The sequence below is a fragment of the Notechis scutatus genome, chromosome 3 (genome assembly GCF_049901735.1).
Source record: "Notechis scutatus isolate UNSWTSFEM ecotype Mainland chromosome 3, rNotScu1.2, whole genome shotgun sequence".
Lineage (NCBI taxonomy): Eukaryota > Metazoa > Chordata > Lepidosauria > Squamata > Elapidae > Notechis > Notechis scutatus.
In genome coordinates, this window is record NC_142011.1 from 166,545,139 (window position 1) to 166,566,082 (window position 20,944).

At 35.5% G+C, this 20,944-nt stretch overlaps 1 protein-coding gene and 1 long non-coding RNA gene across 5 annotated transcripts in view; one reads left to right on the forward strand and one right to left on the reverse strand.

The window, feature by feature from the left end:
- LOC148131460 (uncharacterized) overlaps positions 1 to 20,944 on the forward strand; it is a 37,242-nt gene that overhangs the window by 706 nt on the left and 15,592 nt on the right. The window lies entirely within an intron of this gene.
- The window catches only part of LOC113413778 (ras-related protein Rab-10-like), a 28,715-nt gene continuing 19,285 nt past the window's right edge, over positions 11,515 to 20,944 (reverse strand). For 2 of the 4 annotated variants that reach the window (XM_026670287.2, XM_087961673.1), the window contains exons 4-6: positions 17,372 to 17,461; positions 13,185 to 13,286; positions 11,515 to 11,856 (exon numbers count right to left, since the gene is read on the reverse strand). In XM_026670287.2, the coding sequence (XP_026526072.1) occupies positions 11,779 to 11,856; positions 13,185 to 13,286; positions 17,372 to 17,461 (270 nt within the window). In that variant the 3' untranslated portion in view covers positions 11,515 to 11,778. Of the gene's footprint in view, positions 11,857 to 13,184; positions 13,287 to 13,650; positions 13,806 to 17,367; positions 17,462 to 20,944 lie in introns of all 4 variants that reach the window. The other 2 variants (XM_087961674.1, XM_026670288.2) reach the window with 2 other exon arrangements.

The following is a 20,944-nucleotide window of genomic DNA, read 5'->3' on the forward strand; positions in this document are numbered from 1 at the left end:
AGTTTGGCTGCCCGAGTTCAGGATTGGAATCGGTTAAATATATATATAGTTTTGGCTTGAAGGAGGAAAGCAGCAAAACAAACGAACACTGGGATTTACCTTCAAGAAGAAATAGCTTGTGCCGATCATAATTCGGAAGCCTGATCAATACTTTTCTGGCCGCTGTGTTTCTGTTCTGTTGCCGGCTCATTTGGCCGTTAAATCCCATTGAACTCCTTGAAGTTCACACAATACATTTAAACCATGGTTAATGTGGTTTTTCAAATTAAACCAGTTGTGGCTGCGTTACACAAAAGGTACCTGCAGGTACTTGCTCAACCTGCTTGTGATCTTGACCCGAGTTTACTGTTATAGGGCAAACCATCAAGGACAATCTTTGCTTATTCCTTTCATAAGGATCAAAAACATGTAAAGATGTGGAGGGGGACACAAGGACAGCAATTAGAGAAGATGCTGGTCCAGTACATGTTATGTGAACTATTCACAATGTGAACCGTATGAGCACAGCTGATCCGAAACACACACAACCTGGCATGACATTCAGCCTTATGTACCCTAGCTACTTGCTGAGAAAGTTAATGGTGATCAGCACCAGGGAAACCAAGGTTCAAACCTACCTTCAGCTATAGAAATTGGCTGTGCAACTTTGCATCAGTCATTCTTAGGTCTTCCTGGTTGATAGGACTGCTCAACCTTCTGCTGTGATGGGAGGAGGAAATTGGAGCCCAAGAACACATAGCGTATTTTTCACACTATAAGACCATAAGTGGGTGTGTCTGTGTGCGTCTCACAGAGCAAATGTTGCCAAAGCCCCGCCCACCTGCCAGCCTCCACCCTTTGGCCATTTTGTGCCTCTGCATGCCGTTTTCGGCCTGTTCCAGGTGGCAGGGGCTGCTGCCTATCACCGCTGCTGCCACCGCTGCCAATCACCACTGCCTGGAACAGGCCGAAAGCAGGATGCATGGGATATGTGGAGGCCGAAAATGAGTCATGTGGAGACTGAAAATGAGGCGTGTGGAGGCAGCAATTGGTGGCAATAGGTGGCAATCCCCGCAGCCTGGAACAGCTGATTGGCAGTATTCCAGAGGCCAATCCAACCGCCAATCAGCTGCCCATGCTAAATCAAGCTGTTTTGAAACTGACCAGGCTGTTTGCTGTTTGCTCCAAGGAGGCAAATTGCTGGGAGGCAGAGGCAGATTTTTTTTCTTGTTTTTCTCCCCAAAAGTTAGGTGCGTCTTATAGTCTGGAGTGTTTTATAGTGCAAAAAAATATGGTATGTACATCACCTTGAGCTGCTGGAATATTACTCGCATATGCTGGTCTATAACCGGAATAAATGAAGTCCTGTATACTGTGCATTTTGTTTTTGAGTTCAGCCCCATTGGCTATGATCCTCTGCCAGAGAGTTGTGGCAACAGCAAGGAGGAAGGCAGTAACACGCTGCCTTGTTTCCAGCAAGTGCTTCTGCATTCCAGCCAGAGCCCAGCCCTGTTGCCACCCAGTCTTACCATCTATACCTGCTCCATTCCAGTCCCTGAGAGGCAGACGTGACATTCCGCATCAGCATTGGGACAAGATGAAATGATATAGAACAACAGCTGATATAAGAGAGGATTAAATCTCTCTCCTTTCCTACAAGGGAAGTCCCAATAAAAGCAGTATGTATATTTTTAAAAAGTGGGCGAAAAGCAGCTTTCAGCTGGTGAATTGGGTAGATGAGCTAAGCTATACACACACACGTTAAAAATACAACTAAAAAAGAAAGCCCTAAATATTTCTCATAACAAGTGTTTGGTACTCCACAATCTTGCAGAGTTTAAGGTAACTATTCCAGTTTTGCAAATGTGGTAAAATAAAGGCAGTAAATGTTACCAGAGGAATGAAACAAAATGATAATTGTTCAATATGTTACAAATTATTGTGTTAGAACAATATTCCTTTGAATTAAGCAGTATTATGGCTTTGTTAAAGATTAAGAAGATACGTACCAGGTAGAACTAGCAAGAAAATATTATAATCCTGGATAATCTCTTCAGAGTAGTACCCTTACAAGATATGCAAATTAAAACAAACTTTCTTTAGAATACATATCCATGTTTAATTAGAAAACTTACTTGGTTTTAATTCTGATTACTACATATGCTATGTTTAAAGTAGTGTTCTATTGCAAATAAGTACATTTTAATGTAGTAATGAGAATTATAAGATTCAAAAGCTAGGGTTGCTATTTTTAGATTACAAAAATCCAGCTAATCACATGATGGCAGAGCCTTTAGAAAGAACTAATACTTAGCTGTTAAAATGGACCTAGATTTTTTATAACTAATATATGATAGTCCTGTTTTTATAATTATTACACACACACCTTTCTGTGGTTTCTTAAACCAAATGCATTTTTACCTCAGAATCACATGGCAGAATTAGAGAGAGAAGGGGTCAAAAAGGGAAGGGAGAAGAGGGAAAGGAAAAGAAATGATAAAGAACAGAAACTGGACATAGAGAAACAGGGAAAACGTACAAGACAGAGATAATGGGTGAAAACTTAATTGAAAGGGGGATTCTGCAAGGGTACATAAGATAGTATTGTTATATTAGAAATGAACTTTGAAAATATGAAACAAGTGTGATTAAAATGATAGATAAAATACTCATTATAATGTAATGGAATGTTTAATAAAATGAAATAAAGAGAATGAGAGAATGAAATTAGGAAAGGAGGGGAACATCTTAATTATTATAAATGTGTTATAAAAATTTAAGTGAAGAGGAACATGAAAGAAACATGAAAAATTATGGAAATATTATAAGTGTTCCTAGAAGTATGATATCCTATTGAAAAGAAATGTTAAAGATGTCAAAGATTATAACTAACATTAATGATAGAGCTGAATTGGAATAGAATAAGTATTTTATTTATTATTGTTATATATATATTTTCTCTTTAAGAACTTAGTGCGTATTTTAAGAATGTACCAAGCAGAATTCAACTGGAAGTTATGTGTTATATTGAATGTTATAATTGTAAAGGCATAAATTGAAGTTTAAATAAGAGCTGAAAGGATAAAAATTAAAAGATACAAAGGTGTCATACTCCAGTTAGCAACTACAGGGAAAATTTTGTTTAATGAGAAAAGAAAATATGAAATTGAAATAGGACAGACAAAAGTATAAATATGATGACTAGAAAGGTATTGAAACTTAGAAAAAGATATATATATATATATATATATATATATATATATATATATATATATATATATATATATATATATATATATATATATATATATATAATTGAATTTAGAAAGGAATGAGATAATTCAATGTAAGATTGAGAAAACTAAGGGAAGGGAAAAATTATTGAGAAAATGTTAAAATAGTAATAAGATATGGAATAGAACACAAGATGAATATGAAATTGAATTTGTGTCTGTATGGAGAAGTGATAACCCGGGACCATGCTATTCTAAAAAAAAAAAATATATTTTACTTGTATTATGTTTTGTGAAAACCCAAATAAAACGTTTATAAAAAAAACACCACTATTGCTTTGAAGGAATGTGTGTACTGCTTTAGGTAAGCAATGAGATATGATCCTAGAATGTTAGCGTTTGTAGCAATTGTGCCAGATGGCCATAACTTAAAATAGATGTAGTTATTTTATGTATTGGCAATTTGGTGTTTTGTGCTTTGTTAGTTGCATTCAGTCTAAGGTAGAACAGCAAATACTGTTGTTCCTTACTCAGTTCAAGATGTGCTACATCCCAAAAGCTAGCCAAATCAGACCAAATCTAAATCATGCCCAAGAGACCCTTTGCTAAGCTGGTATTTTCAGCTGCAGCCTTAATTAGAACAGGATGCTCTCAATATGGTTACACATACCTTTATCTCATGCCGGGATTATTGCAATTAACTTGGGGAGGGGGAGTTACCCTTGAAGACCACTCTGAAAATTCAGCTAATATATAATGCAACAGTCCGTGCGCTTACTGTGCAATATGGTATTGTCTAATAACATCACAGTTACGGGGGCTGTGCTAGTTAGTGTTTCTTTCCAAGTACAATTCAATATGCTGGTTATTGTCAATAAAGCTACAGGACACAGTTCTTTTGGAGACTAGCTGTCCTAAGTAAATTCTGCCCAACTGACCCAGGTGAATAGGGAGTCCTTGCCTGAAGGTCCTTTTTATTGAAAGGTATGACTGGAGAGTGCATGTAGGGAGGTGTTTTTGGTGGCTGCTTTCCTTATTCTACTCTGAGGCACAAAGAGTTCCCCACTCCTCGGCCATCCAAAGAATAGTTACAATTTTAGTGACTAATTAGGTCAGGGGTGGCAAACTCAAGACACACAGCCCGGATTCAGCCCTTGGGGCACTTAGATCTGGCCCATGGGACCGCCCTGGAAACAGTGAAAACGGAGCTCACGGGAGCCATTTTTGTGATGGCCTTCCACAGCCCTCTGCAGCAAAAACAGAGCTCAGGGAGGCCACGCGTGGCCCACTCGGGCTCCGTTTTCACTGGCAGAGGGTTGCAGGAGGCCATTGCAGCCGAAAACAGCCTTCAGTGACATTGAGCTGGCCATCCCCACACTGGCCACAGCCATGCTGACCACTCCCACCCCGGCCATGACCACTACTCCTGGGGCCCCAAGGTCAAACACAACCCTGATGCAGCCCTCAATGAAATCGAGTTTGACACCCCTGAAGTAGGCCATCATTATTTGATATTTCTTTAAGGTTTTACAGACAGTCCTCAATTTACAATCATAATTCAGCCTGGAATTACAGTTGTAAGTCATTGTGGTTATAAATCAAAGTACTCATGTGATCCAAAGTAATTTTCCAGATTTTTTTGTGGTGGTCCTTAAGTGAACACCACAATTGTTAAGTGAACCCATTCATTTGAATGGGCTTTTTTTGCTGGTAACCATCAAAAAGTGCCTGACACTGGCAAAAAATATTGCAAATCATAGTCTTGTGACTATAGAATACCAGTCATTACCAAGGCAATGAACTAAAATGCTTCTCCTTACTGTTTTCCCCACAACAGCAATAACTCTTTGTGGTGGGCTAGACTGACAGAGAGTGACTGGCCCAAAATCACCCAGCCAGTTTTCATGCCTAAGGAACTAGAGGAACTAGAACTCACAATCTCCCACTTTCTAATCTTGTGCATTTACTATTAGATTCTCTATGGTAAAATACATAAAATATATCCTCTCTTTCGGTATTGTGACTGCTTTGCAAAAAATGACACCAGGAGGAACTGATATTCACTTCTAGTGCTCTCTCATGCGTTAGGGTAGGGTAAGTGACTGGTTACCAATGGGAATGTCACAGATGTTGTTTTGTTCAGTAAAATAAGTTATGTCTGACAGAAAATATACCTTGTTCAGTGTGACAACATCTCAAGCTTGCCCTGCTAACACTGTCTCCCAAAAGAATTAAAGAAGTGAGGCATATTAGGTAGATCTTTTAAAATGGATTTTAATAACGAGTCATACAGCTATGAATGAGTACTGCCTATACTTAAAGTAATTTCAGGCCCTTAAGAATAAAAAAGCGTGCTGGCTGGGGAATTCTGAGAGTGAAAGTCCACACATTGCTGAAGTTGAGAAACACTGCCCTAGGGTATTGAAAACAGACTGTATTGCAGCTAAATCTCAAAAGAGAGCCAGTCATGGGGAACTTTAAAGGAAAAGATAGGACTCTAGGGTTTTCATGAAAGATGTCAGAATTGGCTGAGACAGCAATCCATATGGATACCACGGCTTATGGAAACCAGCAGAACAACTTGTAAATGTGATGAGTCCCCCCTCCTGTCTTAAAAAAGTATTGACATGTTGATATAGGTGAAAACTATTCTTCACATCACTTGCTCCAAGAATACCAACAATTTTAATTAGCTTTGGAAATCATAGTTAATGCTCTACAGGTATAATATGTTCTGACTTCTTGTTCTTATTAACTCCTGGGTACTTAGATTCTAACACCAATTCAAGTTTGCAGATAGTCTTTAAATGCAGTTTTGTACAGAATGCTTATTTATTACATTTTTGAATTGCCCATCTTCCTCAGAGGGGGACTCTGAGCAGTGTACAATAAAATGTTAAAATATAAAAATAGTATATAAAAATTACAGATTTAGAGGGAGGCAAGGATGATTATACAGTTAAAATTAAAAAGTGGAAGGCAGGATTCTCAGAGTACCAGCCAGCTCCTCTGGATTCTCCACACAAGGCCACAGAGCCATGTTTGGGCTCCTTTTCAGAAGGTCAGGAGACTGGGGGCCTGCCTTAATTCAGTGGGGAGAATTTGACAGGACAGGGGCAACAGCAGAGACAGCTGTCTTTCTAGATTCCACCAGTCAAGAGTTCTTTTATTGACATGATCTGCAACATATTTTCCCTGCCTGATTCAGTGGGATGGGCTGATATAACGGGACAAAGAAGGTTCTGTAGGTAGCCTGGCCTCATGCCATCTAGGGGGTCACATCAATACCTTGAACTGGACTTGGAAGCAATAATAATAGCTTAGCTTGGATAGGACAAATAGCTGGCCCTCAATGGGCCATTGAAGCCACAAGAATCCTAGATGGCAAAAGTTCCTCAAAATATACAATCCTTCAAATATACAGCCCCAATCAAAGACCTGATTTAAGCCTCTTAAGCATTGTTGTTCAGGACAGGAAGTCTTGTGATACTCCTTCAAGAGTTCTGTAGTCTCTGTGAGGTAAGTAGAAAGGAGTGAAAGGTAGATGTGACTATCATACTGACTTTTCTCAGTACGTACAGATTCATTACAACTTGATGGAACCTTACAGCACTTTTTAGCTGATAATCATGAAGTGGAACAGGTATTTTCTAGCACAAACCTTCTGAGATTCTTCTCCCATGAAGGAATATGCAACATTATGCCTGACCTATTTAACTCTTTTGTAAAGCATGACACAGTGGAACTGGCCTCCGCTACTAAACTTTGGTGTGATGTCAAGATATGATTGTTTTCAATGTTTCTGCATACAACTCAAATCCTCAAATGGCCTCAACTTCTGGTGGTTGGTATAAAATGTTTTATGAACGACATTATTTACATAGAAATAAATTTACCTTCCTAACTGCCCGGCAGCATTTTTATGCCAGCTATGATAACCTCCTTCCTCATACAAGGTAGTAATAAAATTATTCCTGAGCAAAGTGGAACTGAAAGTGACTTATGTTATAAATGCTGCCTGAGCATTTGAACTTAACAATGATTCATGTGGGAGCCTGAGGTTTTTTGCTGCCTTGATAATGGGATAAGAAATAGTAATAGATTTTCATCTATTCTTTTCACTTGCTTTATCTGGTTGTTTAAAAAGATCTAATAATTTTAAGCCCACAAAAGCTGCAAGAGTGAGGATATCAAAGCTATCCTAATGTTAATTCTCAAAAGGGGAGGTAAATAGCAATATGCAGGGGCTTTTTAAAAAAAGATCCATAAGGAAGATTTGGAGGTAACACTATATTAGACAAGATAGACTGGTAACTTTGAGATGGTTTAATTCAGAAAGCCCCCCACCCCCCCGCGTTGGCCAGTGCGGGAGGAGGGGCTGTTTTTCGCAACAAAAAGCTCCATTAAGGAACATTTGGAGGTAACACTATATTAGACAAGATAGACTGGTAACTTTGAGATGGTTCGATTCACGAGCTCGCTGCCTGCGGGGCAGCTGAGGTAGGGGACGGAGAAGGGGGCGCAGACCCCTGGGCGCCCCTTTCCAGGACGGGTGCACGGGAAGCCCGTAAAGGCCACAAAAAAAAAAGCGGGCAGCCGGGAAAAAAAAGAAAAAAAAAAAAAAAAAAGAAAAAAAAAGGAAAACTTTTCTTCCCCCCTAGCTCTAAGCAATAATCCTGAAAAGGACTTCGAAACAGAAGGGAAGCGGCTGCTTGAGGGCGAAGGATACTTTCCCCGGAAAAATAACTGATTTAGAAACCTGGTGGAAATTGGTTTTGGGATGATGGGAGAGAGAGGATTAAAAGAAAATAGCAGCAGGCAAGGATTTGAAGACTAGAATATATTGTAACAAGACTCATGTCCGCAGCTCCATTTGCATGAACCAGGAACTAAGAAATGGTGTGGAAGAAGTTTTTCTGCCCAAAGTGAAGACAGAGAGAACAAGAAAGAAAGGAAGGAGCCATCTGGGCCAGAAAAAGGAAGAGAGAAAGAAAAGAAAAGAAGAGAAAAGAAGAAAACTAAAGGATTTAAGGACTTAAGATGCAAAAACATTGCAAGGGAAAAATAAGTGCAAAACCAATATGATGATTGTAAACAAAGGGGAAAAAGAAATACGACAGAGAAGGGGAAGCCGGTAAGGCAGAGGCTAGAAGAAGGGGGGTAGAAAGGTTTGTTGGGAAAAGAAAGAAAGGGGAAAAGGTGGAGAAAAGCTACAACGTTTTGAAATTAAATGGAAAAAGGAATTTTTATGGATAATGGATAAAGTATAATTTTTTTTTTTTTTTTTAAAAAAAGATTTTGCAAGGTACATAAGATGAGATGGTAGTATTGCAATGGTTTAAGAGTTGATAAGAGATTAAAATGTTAAAATGTTTAAAAATGATTGGTTTTAAAACTTAATAATAGGAGGAGGTTTAGAATATTGTTTTAATTAAAGGGTTTTGATAAAATTATGGTATTGATGTTATTATAAAATTTTTATTATAGTATTTCTTTTTAATATTTGGATTTATTCTCTAATTATGCACTTAATTGTGTTGGATGTATTAGTTAGATAGAATGTACCAAGCAAAATCTGATTGGGTATTAGATATTATTTTAAAGATTAATTTGATTAACTTAGGGGGAGATAGAAAGGCATCATACTCTGATTAATGATTTCAGGAGAAACTGATTTTCTTTTTTTTTTTATAAGGGATGAGACAAAGGGATGATAAAAAAAATGGACAAAAGATACAAATATAATGATTTAAACTAAGATGATTAATTAAGGTAGAATTAAGAAGTGTGAAATATGTGGAGAAGTTAAGCATAAAAAAAATTTATAAAATAAAAAAAAAAAAAAATAAAATTAAAAAAAAAATAAATTTTAATTAAAAACCAAAACAACAAACACCCCCCCCCCCCCCCCCCCCCCAAAAATTTTTTTCTTTTTTTTTTTTTTTTTCTCTTTTTACAAAAAAAAAAAAAAAAAAAACTAAAAAAAAAAAAAAAAAAAAATAAACATAACCCCAAAAAAAAAAAAAAAAAAAAAAAATAAAAATAAAAAAAAAAAAAAAAAAAAAAAAAAAAAAAAAAAAAAAAAAAAAATTTTTTCTTTTTTTTTAAAAAAATTTATAATAAAACCCAATCCTTCTTTTTCCCAAAAAAAAAAAAAAAAAAAAAAAAATAAAAAATAAAAAAAAAAATTATTTTTTTAATAATATTTTAAAATTAAAAAAAAAAAAAAAAAAAAAAAAACCACCCCTCTCCCCCCCCCACCCCCCCCCCCCCCCCCCCCCCCCCCCCCCCCCCCCCACCACTTATTGGCCCTTGGTGTCACCAGAATCCTTTAGGTTCAAAGAGTGATCAGGCCAGGTGGAGTCTGCAAACCCTCAGCAGCCAAAGGCAAATCAGGCCATCTGGAGCTCAAGCTACAGTGCTTTCATTATGTGGGTCCCTGTCAGCCTTACGAGGTAGACTAGACAGGAAACACTACCAGATGAGCTAAATCTACTTGTGAGTTACATCAACAGATCTGAAAGTACATCCCTTATAAACCAAGAAACTAGGGAATGTCTCTTCTGAGTCTTTTGCCCCATCCATATTCCTGCTGCGGCCTCATTGATGCTTGAGCCATCCATTTTGGACTGTGTCTTTTGGATCTAGACCAGAGATGGTATTCAGCAGGTTCTGGACAACCAGTAGAGGAAATTTTGAGTAGTTCGGAGAACCAGCAAATGCCACCTCTGAATGGCCCATCCCCATGTATTCTCCGCTTCCCAAGTCCCAGCTGATTGGCTGGGTCTTCTTTTGTTGCCCTGGTTGTAAAAGCAGGTTAGTGGGGTGGGGAGGGAATGGGATTTTGCAGTACCCTTCCCCTGCCACGCCACCAAGCCACATCCACAGAACCGGTAGTAAAATTTTTTGAATCCCACCAATTATCTAGACATCCCTATTATTTGATTTAGTTTGCTCAGACAAAGATACTGCTAAACTCCCAGTTCATTCAAAATACTGAATATTATTCTGTGGGTTCTCTATATCTTGTAGTCCACTTGAGCCAACTATAGCCTTAGAGAGAAGCAAGGGATTAGAATACCATGGACCAGATCTTACATCAGGGAGATGGAGTCATAAATGGTGTTGTAAATTCAACCCTTTCCAGCTATTAGGTTAACATATTCTTTTCATTACATCAGCAGTTGATTCAAAATATATCCAAGGTATATATTGTTTGTTATTATTATAGCTGCAATCTGCTTTAGATAATATTGCCCCCAAATGTAAACCAGAAGTTCTACTGCTAAACAGATTGTTGTACATTTGTTAATTTTCTCAATATTTCATCTTCACACAACTTGGCAGTGTTGTAAAAGAATGAAACAGGCATACTTATACAGCTTCATCTGTAATGTTTATGGTAATTGTCTAAAAGTGTCTGAATTTCTCTTTGTCAAGGCTGTTTGCACTGTTTGCTTTTTATCCCTTGATAGAGAGATTTCCAACTTGCATTCCAACATATCCATCATTTTGAGCTGCATGTACTGGGATTGTAGGGCATTTGAATATCAACAAATCTTTTACATCTGGGTTTTATTTGATTTTACTGGGTTGTCATTTGGCTGCATGTAAGTCTATCAGATGCAGTTAACATTGGAGGAATTTGCTTGAAGATAAAATGAGCTCTTTTGGTGTCCCAACAACTCTTATAAGCTCTTAAGTAGGGAGACCTGGTTATTCTGAGGGAACCAATTGTTCTTAATTTTTTTCTCCCTCTTTTCATTATATAGTAATACAGAATCCCTCTCCTACTGAAGTTTAAATGTCCCTTCCAGTTAAGTCCACGCTGGTCTCCCTTAATGTTTGTGCTTCTGTAAGTGATTAGTTTCTTTAGTTGTTTCTGCTAAAAGGCTTTTTTAAAAGAATCTAAATTGTTTATTGGTAAATCCTCAAAAATAGAAACTGCTGTCTCCAATTACTGTTCAAAGGCATTTCCTAAAAATAAAGTCTGAGGCGCATTCTCATTTGTAAGATTCTGTCCCTCCAGCTAGAAGTGTTGGAGAACTGGTAGAAGCCTTAGAAGAAGAAGTATATATTGTAAAAGCATTTTGGGAATCTTGGAGAGAGATGGAGAAATCAGTTGTTGCTCTGTCTCTATTTGCAGGTCATTCTTGGGTGTTAGTCTGTGATTTTGGGTTGCTTTTGGGAGCTTTGAAGTGACCATTTCTGAGTTCACTCTAGTTATCTCTTCCTTTTTTCATTTTATAAAGTGTTTTAACGTGTTCACTAGTAAATATGAATTCCAATCTTCACAAAGATGTCATGTTTACCTTTTAGGTTTATTGTATAAATAAGCTATGATGGCCAACATTCAAAGATAGTTGGTATTTTTTTTTTACTCTTCCATTCTGAATAACTTTTACAGTCATGATGTATAATGGTTTGGCTTGTAACAGCAACTAAATGTCAATGGATAAATAATCCATTCTATCAGTGCTTTAACTGAGTAATTTATATATTAGGAATTCAAGGCTTTGATATATACAAGTTACTAATATTAGTAGCTTTCTCTTTCTTTGTAGAGTCACAATTTGCAGCAAGATCTTGTTTGTAGTTTTTCATTTAGGTCCACCACATCTAAGTTGAGTAATACATGGGAATTCTGAGGGAGGAAAAAGCATAGAATTGTGTTCAGCTGGTAAAATAAAGAAATATTTTTTTATTTAGTATTTTAAATAAAATTGTTGAAAATAAAATTACTGTTAGTGGAGAAAATAAATTCAAGTAGCATCCTGTTGTAGTAATGACTTGAGGGATGCAAAATGCATCCCACTAAGTGATGCAGTTGTAAAGTGATGTCATGTGACTGCATTGCTTAGCAACTGCAGTTCTGGTTGCAGTCATAACTCTGGGACCCTGTGGGTCATTAAGCAGGAGAAGGTGGGAGTTTCAAGCAAGCAGGCTCACAGGTGAGAGCTGAAGTGAGAGGAGGCAAGGGGATGTTGTACAGGCAGGGGATGTTGTAAGCAGGCACACCAGAGCATGGTTACCATAAGGGGCATTGAGGTGCTGCAGACCAGTACTAGGGAGTACAGGTGGGTGCCGCAGAGGTACAGGGCCACTGGCAGGTACTAAGGAGCATGGGCAGATGCAGAGTGCTGTGGGAGGTGGTGCTGTGGGAGCAACTTCAGACTTCCTGTTGGCTTCCCCATTGACTTTGTGGGAAGCCAAGAAGCTGCAACAGCCACAAATGATGAGAATCATAAACCCCCCTCATTGAGTATCATTGTAACTTTGAACAGTCACTGAACAAGTGGTCATAATCTAAGGATTATCTATATTGAAATTCAGGAAAGATATTAAGATTAAAGATATTATGGGATATAGATATTGGTTAATGCTGGTTTTTTATTTGATTTGAAATGTACATGATTTTTTTTACTGTTTTTATTTGTAACCTGCCTTTATTATTTTTACAAATAACTCAAAGTGACAAACATGTTAAACACACCTCCCCACTTTTATTTTCCCCACATTACCCCCTCCCCCCCCATGAGGTGAGTTGGGTTGAGAGTGTGTGACTAGTCCAAAGTCACCCAGCTGGCTTTCATGACTTAGGTGGGACTTTTTAATAAAAGTTTTAATAAGTCCAGGACTACCTATAAGGTAAATAAGTAGATAAATATTAACATCTCACAGGTTGAGTGTTCAGTCTACTGAATTGGAAGGAACTGGTTTCAGTACCTTAGTATAATAATAATTGAGAGTGGTATGGTCAGTATTACAGATAGGCAGAGCTATACAGCCAATATACACAAACCTTTTGAAAGTTGAGCCTTTCTGGTTCATATTTTCTTTCTTTAAAGCTTTTTGCTTATTATGATAAAGAATAAAATATAGAAACATAGCAAACAGATCTCTTACCTTGGACAGTCTTTTAATTCATATGAAATGGTATAAGAAAAAAGAAGTTTCTTTCAATTAGCTTACCTTGTTCAATATTTCTTTGGCTAGAACTGAAAATGCATTTTCAATATTTATATTATCCTTTGCACTGGTCTCAAAGAAAGGTATTCCATATTCCCAAGCAAGCTGGAATGCAAAAGAAAGGAAATAAGGGAATACTTTGCTTTAAAATATAATTCTTAGAAAAATTAACTTAAACGATATATCGCTCATACACTGTGAATATAAACTAATTCCCATAGTGAAGTCGAGGATCATCTGACTATACATATTTGTTCCTTTATTTACTGAATTAACATTTTAAACTAAAACTTATAATGGGATAGTTAAATAATGATTGAAGGGATGTTTCTTCACTATCAGTTTATCTAGCTTTCTTGAACCTGTGGCAAATACTTCCTTTATTAACTAGGTTCAAATCTGTAGTACACAAAGGTTCATATTCTTGAAGATTGGTACATTTGTTGCTGATAACCAGCGGATACTTTACATTAAAAATGATTAAAATAGACATCATTGTAGAGCATATGGTGCAGCATATGTTTTCAATGCAATCATAATCATGTTTAGTTGTTGAGATATCCAGTAAAAGGATCAGATAGTAAATGATGTGAAGGATCTTTGCCAGATTGAACTGAACAAGACCTACAAAATTGAAAAATTATGTTTCAGTTTCACATTTAAAAAGTATATCTGTCCAACATTTTCATCTGATCTTATCCCCTACAACCTTACGGTCCCCTCCCCCCCCCCCGCTAAGAAGTTGAAAACTCAAATGCATTTGGTTTAATACGCAATTATTTATGCATTTTCAAATCTGTATTGTAAAATAGTTACATTAAAACACTCATTCGCAACTTTTAAATACAAATGTTTTAAAATCATATAAAATAATTTTCAGAAAATGTAATGTCTTCCTCCAAGCATATCATATCTCTTTTTTAATTAAATATGCAAAGTAATTATAATTAAGATCAAGAATTTTAGCCCAAGATTTGGTTGTAATAGCTGTACTAGAGACTTAATATTTTTAAAAATAAATTATACTACATTCCAAGATATGTAAAGCTTTAGAAGTGTGTTTTTGGATGATAGTAATCCTATAGTTCTCATAATCCCAGTTGATGCCTCTATGTACATACCCCCCCGCCATCAATGAGTTGGCAAAAGTAACTAAACATAATTTCAGATGTTCATTCTACAAGCCACCATTTGGGAACCATTAAATTTCAAATGCAACTTCTATAGGAGACACTTTGGAAAAAAATAGGAAAGAAAAAATAAATAATTCGAGTTGGGGAAAAAAGACTGCTTTTTTTGAGTAGCAAATATCATTGTGTCACCTGAATTCAGTATAGCTCCATGGCAAATATCTTTATGAGGGAAACAGAGAATTTATAGCTATTTTGAGCACCTGTAATTAGTACTTCCTCTAGGTTCTATGTGATTGTTTGGAATAATAATAATAATAAAGACTGAATCACTTGTGCCAGCAAAAGCAAATCTAAGGGAAGCAAATAAAAACATGGATAACAGGAAGATTTCTACAACCTCACCCAAGTGAAAGCTTGGATTGTATCTTTCATTTTATGAACGTCCTTTTCATGCTATGAAACTTGCATTAAAAGAAACCTAGAAAGTGTTGTGTGAATGAGAAAAAAGTGCCTTCCTTTTCTGTTTTAATAATCTAATGTATGTTGACATGTTTTATCTTTTTAATTAAATGAATAATGAAGATTCTTCTGTACAATATGTACACTAACAACTAGGTTTCAATCTAGCGTATTACGTGAAGCCAGTCCATGTCATGAATTTATGGTTCAGTGTACTGCATGATTCCAGATAAGTTTCATTTAATGAGAAAAATCATATATAGGCATGTCCAACCATGGCCCATGGACTACATGTGGTCCTGGACAGCTAGTAACTAATGTGATCCCAAAAGATCATAAACTTTTAAGATTATGTGACTTATATACATTAACTATATTATGTACATATTTTGTATGCAGCTCAAGACAATTCCTCTTAACTCAAAGCAGCCCAGGCAAGCCAAAAGGTTGGACAACCATGCCACTGATGTATCCTATAATCACAGTTAAAAACAAAATGAAATATTTACATTACAATTTGCAAAAATAAACTGATCACATGTTTATATGTTCAAGTTATAAATGTAATGTGAATGTTCATTCCAAAGGGGGAAAAACATGAGAGATTTGGGTAGGATGGAGAAGGAAATCAGAATTTTCCCTTATATTAATTTCCTTAATGGAAGTATAGTTCAAGTTAGTTGTTTAAAACCTGATCTCAGCAGTGATTTAAAATTGCCACTTTATGCTTACAGCAGTGAAGTGAGAAAGCAGAAATTACGTGGAAGGCTGTTTATTCTTCAAACTCCTCTTAATGGTGTTTTCAGTCACTATTGTTTGCTGTTACAAATAAAATATAACTAACACACTTCTGTTTGTTTATTAATATTATTATAAGAAACAACATTAGTTCACTCAGCTTTTTAGCCAATCTTTCCTTCAAGACCTTAAGGCAGCTAACATGGGACCAATCTTCATTTTATTGCAACAGCAACCCGGTGAAGTAAGTGGGGCTGAGATAATGTGACAAACATAAAGTCACTGAGTAAGTTTCCAAAAGTGGACTTGAATCTGGGAGCTGCCCAGAACTAGTCCAACATTGCTTTCCAAGAAGCTTTTATTAATGAACTAAACCTTCATTATAAGAGTCCCTTATACGGAAATGGACAGCATAAAAATTTAATAAATAAAAATAAATAAATTAAAAATTAAAAACCAGAACCTTTCATGTTCTGACAAAGAAATATAAAGGCAATTCAGAACATAAAGGAAACTGAGGCAGGAGGCAGATTAAGGAAAGGAAACCATAGATTTTATTCCATTAGAAAGCAAACAATTGCAGGTTAGTCATAGAAAATTGGAAAATGAGCTGAAATATTTAAAGTGAGCCAATGAGATATCTCAACACTGCCACCTTGTGATCATTTATAATGTTTTTTTACCAAACTTGTGTGGTCACGAATACTTAAAAAGTACTACTGTAATTTTCTTGAATGCCACTTAAAATACCTGTCATAATATAAAATTTAATCTATGGTGTCAAGGTGTTTTTTTCCTGGGGTATGTCTGTTAGAAGATTGTTTTGGGCCGCTTTTTATAGTCATTTGAGGGGTTATAAAATGCAGGAATACTGGTTTTTGACAGCTGAGACGGAAGGAATTCTGGGAGCCACAAATAAACGGGTTCCCTTTTGCACTTGGGGGAAATATTCAGGATAGCTATTATTTAAAAGTGTTAAACATGTAGAGTGGAAGAAGACAGAAATACAATAATTTCTGAAAGTGTTCTATTTTCTATTTAACTTTTTTTGTAAGATTGAAGGGCATAAAATAAATCTTAGCAAGCAGGTTATGTTTTTTTTTTTTCCAAAAAGCTCCCACAAATTTTAAATGAATTGACTTGTCTCATATTTTATAATTTCTAATGAAATCCAATTATGATTTAACCTTAAGAGGGGACAAAATATAAATGCATTTATACTGTACACACTGGAGAACGTTGGATGTCATTTTTTAAATAATATTTGTTTACTATTTTTCTTTATTTTTCCTATTCTCTGAACATTATATTGTTTTTATCTTATTAAAATAAAAAAATATTTTAAAACTGTATTGAAATGAAATGCACTCTTTCTGCTAACGATAATTGCTTCTGCTACCAGTAAGTCATTTGAGCATTCTGTGGGTGGAAATTTCTTCTGAAAAAGTGGAAGATTGCGTTAAAGTAGATTTTGAATCCACATCAGGGACAACTAGAGGCAACAAGAAAAGTATAATCCTGTGACTAGAAGCCCACTCTTACATCTTTGGATTCCATTCTATAACTCTATCCATAATATTACAAATGCAGAGTTTTACAATATTTTTAAAAATTTGATGAAATTAAGAAAAATAGAAGTTTCAGATTTAATGTCTAAACATTTTTGCTATTGGTTTATTTTTGCAATTTACCAAGTATAGAAGCAGTATTTGAAATAATTTTTCACTATATCACCCTTTAGTACTGAAACAGGCTATTCTGCAATAGTAAACGACTGCATTTATGGTCATGTTGCATGTATTTTATAATATACCTAAAAATATTTAAGCAACAAGGCAATCACTTATAATACATGCCTACCTTTTCTCCTTTGTTTTTTGAAATTATACGTTCTGCTTCCTTATCACACTTATTACCCAGCAGTATTATGTCTGTATCTTCACCTACTTTCTATAAATAGACAGAATATGAGTATCAATACATTCAAATATAGTTGTAGTATTCTTTTGCCTAGTCTTACAATATACATTTTCTCCATCTGAAAAATAAAATCTTACCACACCCAAATAGACAAAAATGTAAACCTGAAGAAAACTTCAACCAATCAAGAAAACATTCAGTGGATGAAACTGAACAAATGAATCATCTCATTCCTTATTTGCTTCCAACTTAATTATTATCAGGAACTGTCCAGTCCTTAGCCCATTCTGGCATCGCATGGATGTTATGAACTTTACAACTTTTCTACAAATGTTTAGGAAAACTTGAGCCAAGCCAGATAGTCAACAATTAAAAAATAGTCATAAATTACAAGTAATTATGCATGAAACATAAATCTCTATTCAGCCATGTGATGGAAGGGTGCAGCTGCTTTAAAGTATTGTAGACGGGGATGCGTTTTATGTTTTGCATCCCCCATGCTCTGAAGCACTTTTTAGACCCTGTATCCAAGATGATGTATAGCCTAATATGTAACCATCCCGCACTAGACATTTTGCACATACTGGGTTAATACTTCAAGAAAGATGTCATAAAAACCCGCAGCATTAACAAACCACTGAATCAATATGAAAGGCTTTGCTTTCAGTTTCTTTATTTAGCAGAGCGGACCCCAACCTTTTGGGCACCATGGACTGATTCCATGGAGAGAGGTTTTTCCATGGACCGGAGAGGGCATGGTTTTGCATGCTTCTGCCTGCATCCCACAGGTGGGGTTTTGCTTGTTTGCGCAGCCCAGTTTCTGTCATGCCACAGACCAGTGCCGGTTCACAGACTGGAGATTGGGGACCGCTGACTTATCAGATTTACCTTGAAACAGTAAGTTTTGATTGACTATCTTCATCAAAACACACACTACTAAAGATGGGATAGAATCCATTGTTCTAGCCAAAATAAGGCAGCCCATATAGACACAGACACAGACACATACACTGGAATGAAGCCTTGGCTGGGCTTTCCTCTATTTGTCTTATATAGACAAATAAGTAGTAAATAGGCACTTTAAAAAGTATTTGTGAAATACAAATCTATTGTTTCAGCAAGAGAAACTTTTATAATTCTAATCATTGACTTAGATTAATTGTTTCTGCTGCTTCCTGACAATTGAAGTTCTTTGAAGTCCGGGTAACAAAAAGGTATTACGCGTCTTTAGGACATTAATATAAAATATGATATACAATGGAAACTTTCTTCTTCAAAAAGTTGATTGTATATATAGAGACATGTAATCATTTTTAAAAAACAGAGGTCTTCAGAGGCGGAAGACTTCAATGTAAAAGTACTTTATGTGCTTTATGCCTGCATAAAATGGGAATGAAATTTTACACATGCTTTTTTATGCTTATGTAAAATTGAAATAGCATTTTATTCATTTAAGTTGTATGTATTTCACACATGCCTAATATGGCCAATTGGATGTTATGCATACGAAGAAGCATACAATATACTTTTTTTTTTCCTGTTGTTGCATCTGAAATCTGTAAAATCAAGGACTGTTAAATCAAAGTTCTTCTATCTATTCCAAAAACTAAATCTGGAGTTTGGAATTTTATATGCAATGTATCAATGACCTACCCAAAGTATGGAGCTTTTTTACTTCATTCAATATTTATAGATCCCAGTTCCCACCCAAGCATTCCAAGAATTGAAGTGATCCTAAAGAAGAATGTCAGATTAACCCTAAATTTAAAAAGTCTATAGAAATCACGCTCTTACCCTATAAATCTTAAATGGAATTATGATGTTGCTCAAGCCTAAAGCCAGGAAAGTTGACATAATTAACTCTTAGCAAAAAGAAAGACATGTAAATAGAACAAAACAAGACCGCTTGCTTTGTATCTGTTAAGTTATGTGAGTACCTTTGCATTAGTGAGTGATCTCATATTTTAGCGTAAAACAGAAATGTCACCCCAACACGCAGAAAAGATGCCAAGGAACAATATTATTATTCATGACAGTCAATAGAGTTATTAGTATCCTGCATACCTACTCATCATAACTGTATTGCTCAGTTTTAACAGCAGAGCACTAGACAAGATTTATTAAGGTCTGCCATTCCATCTTTTCTAATTTACTCAACTAATCTCATTTCATAAATGCAGCTGATGTTCAAGATAATGCAGTTTCTAAAATGAAATAACCTCATTATCAGAGTACAGGCTTAAAATAATGAATCATTCTAACCTGTGGTAGACCAAAATGTTGATTTTTTTTTTTCAGTAGGCATTGGAGCTTTACTCATTAAAGTCAATGGCTCCCCTACATTAAATTATATTATATTCCTAAAATACAGAATTGTGAACAGATAAGTATATCATATAAAAATTTGTAATAATTAGAAAAGATATTTAATTTTATTTGCTTTCTAAAAACTGACAAATTCTTACATTTGAAAAATGAACAATGAAATTATTTTCTACTTTTCAGATATGTGTAGCTTTATTCAATATTGATTTAATGCAGTCATATCAGAAAATACATAAAGTTATTTTTTCCAGAAAAATACATTCACATATTACTTTAAATTAAAATCTTAACACAGATTCCTTCATTGTGTGGTGCTATTTGCACAATTCAAATAATCAACATTGCTTTGAGAAATCTAGAATTTAATTTGGTTTCTTTTCCCAGTTATTCTTTAAACCAAGGGCAGATAGGAGAACTCTAGACTGATTTTTCAGCTTTAAAAATTAATTCACATTCTGGATTCCTTATGAGCAGCATTATGTTTTTTATCAGCCACTAGGAGGAGTAGTTCAATAGTAGTTTGCCACATTAGTATATGAAAGTAATTGATTACATAGAGTCTCAATGCAAGGGCAGCCTTGTTCTGGATTATCTGAAAATTTGGGAGCTTAGCAGATCTGCTATTTAACATATCTTTGCAATTAACATGCAATGAGATGTGATTTGACACACAGATTGGCAGCTGCTTGAATTATTAGAATTTTCACTGATAATGGAACTGAAGGAACCATGGTTTTAGTTGCTTATCTTCTTTCTAACCTCATTTTATCTGTTTCCTAATTTTTAAATAAAAGTTTTATTCCTTAATTGTTATTCATTCCAAATCACCTGGTGGATTAAAGTTTACACACAGCCACTTAATTGGGAGATGAGAAATTAATTTTGCTTAGGAGCAAAGAGCACTAGAAAAACAAATTTTGCCCAATAAATAACTACAAGTATCCTTCACTCCCAAACATCCGTACAATACACATAATGGAAAAAAAAAAGACACAACAGCAATTCTGTATACTTCATGCATAGAACAGGAACATGTGTAAATACTTTGTACTACAAAATACATTTTAATTGCTTGAAGGAGAGATTAATCCTTGCTATTAAAAAGTAATAGCAAGAAATTGAAATGTCCTTAAGAGGGCTCCCTAAGATGCATAAAGTGCTTCATAAGCCATAAGCTACTAACATGAA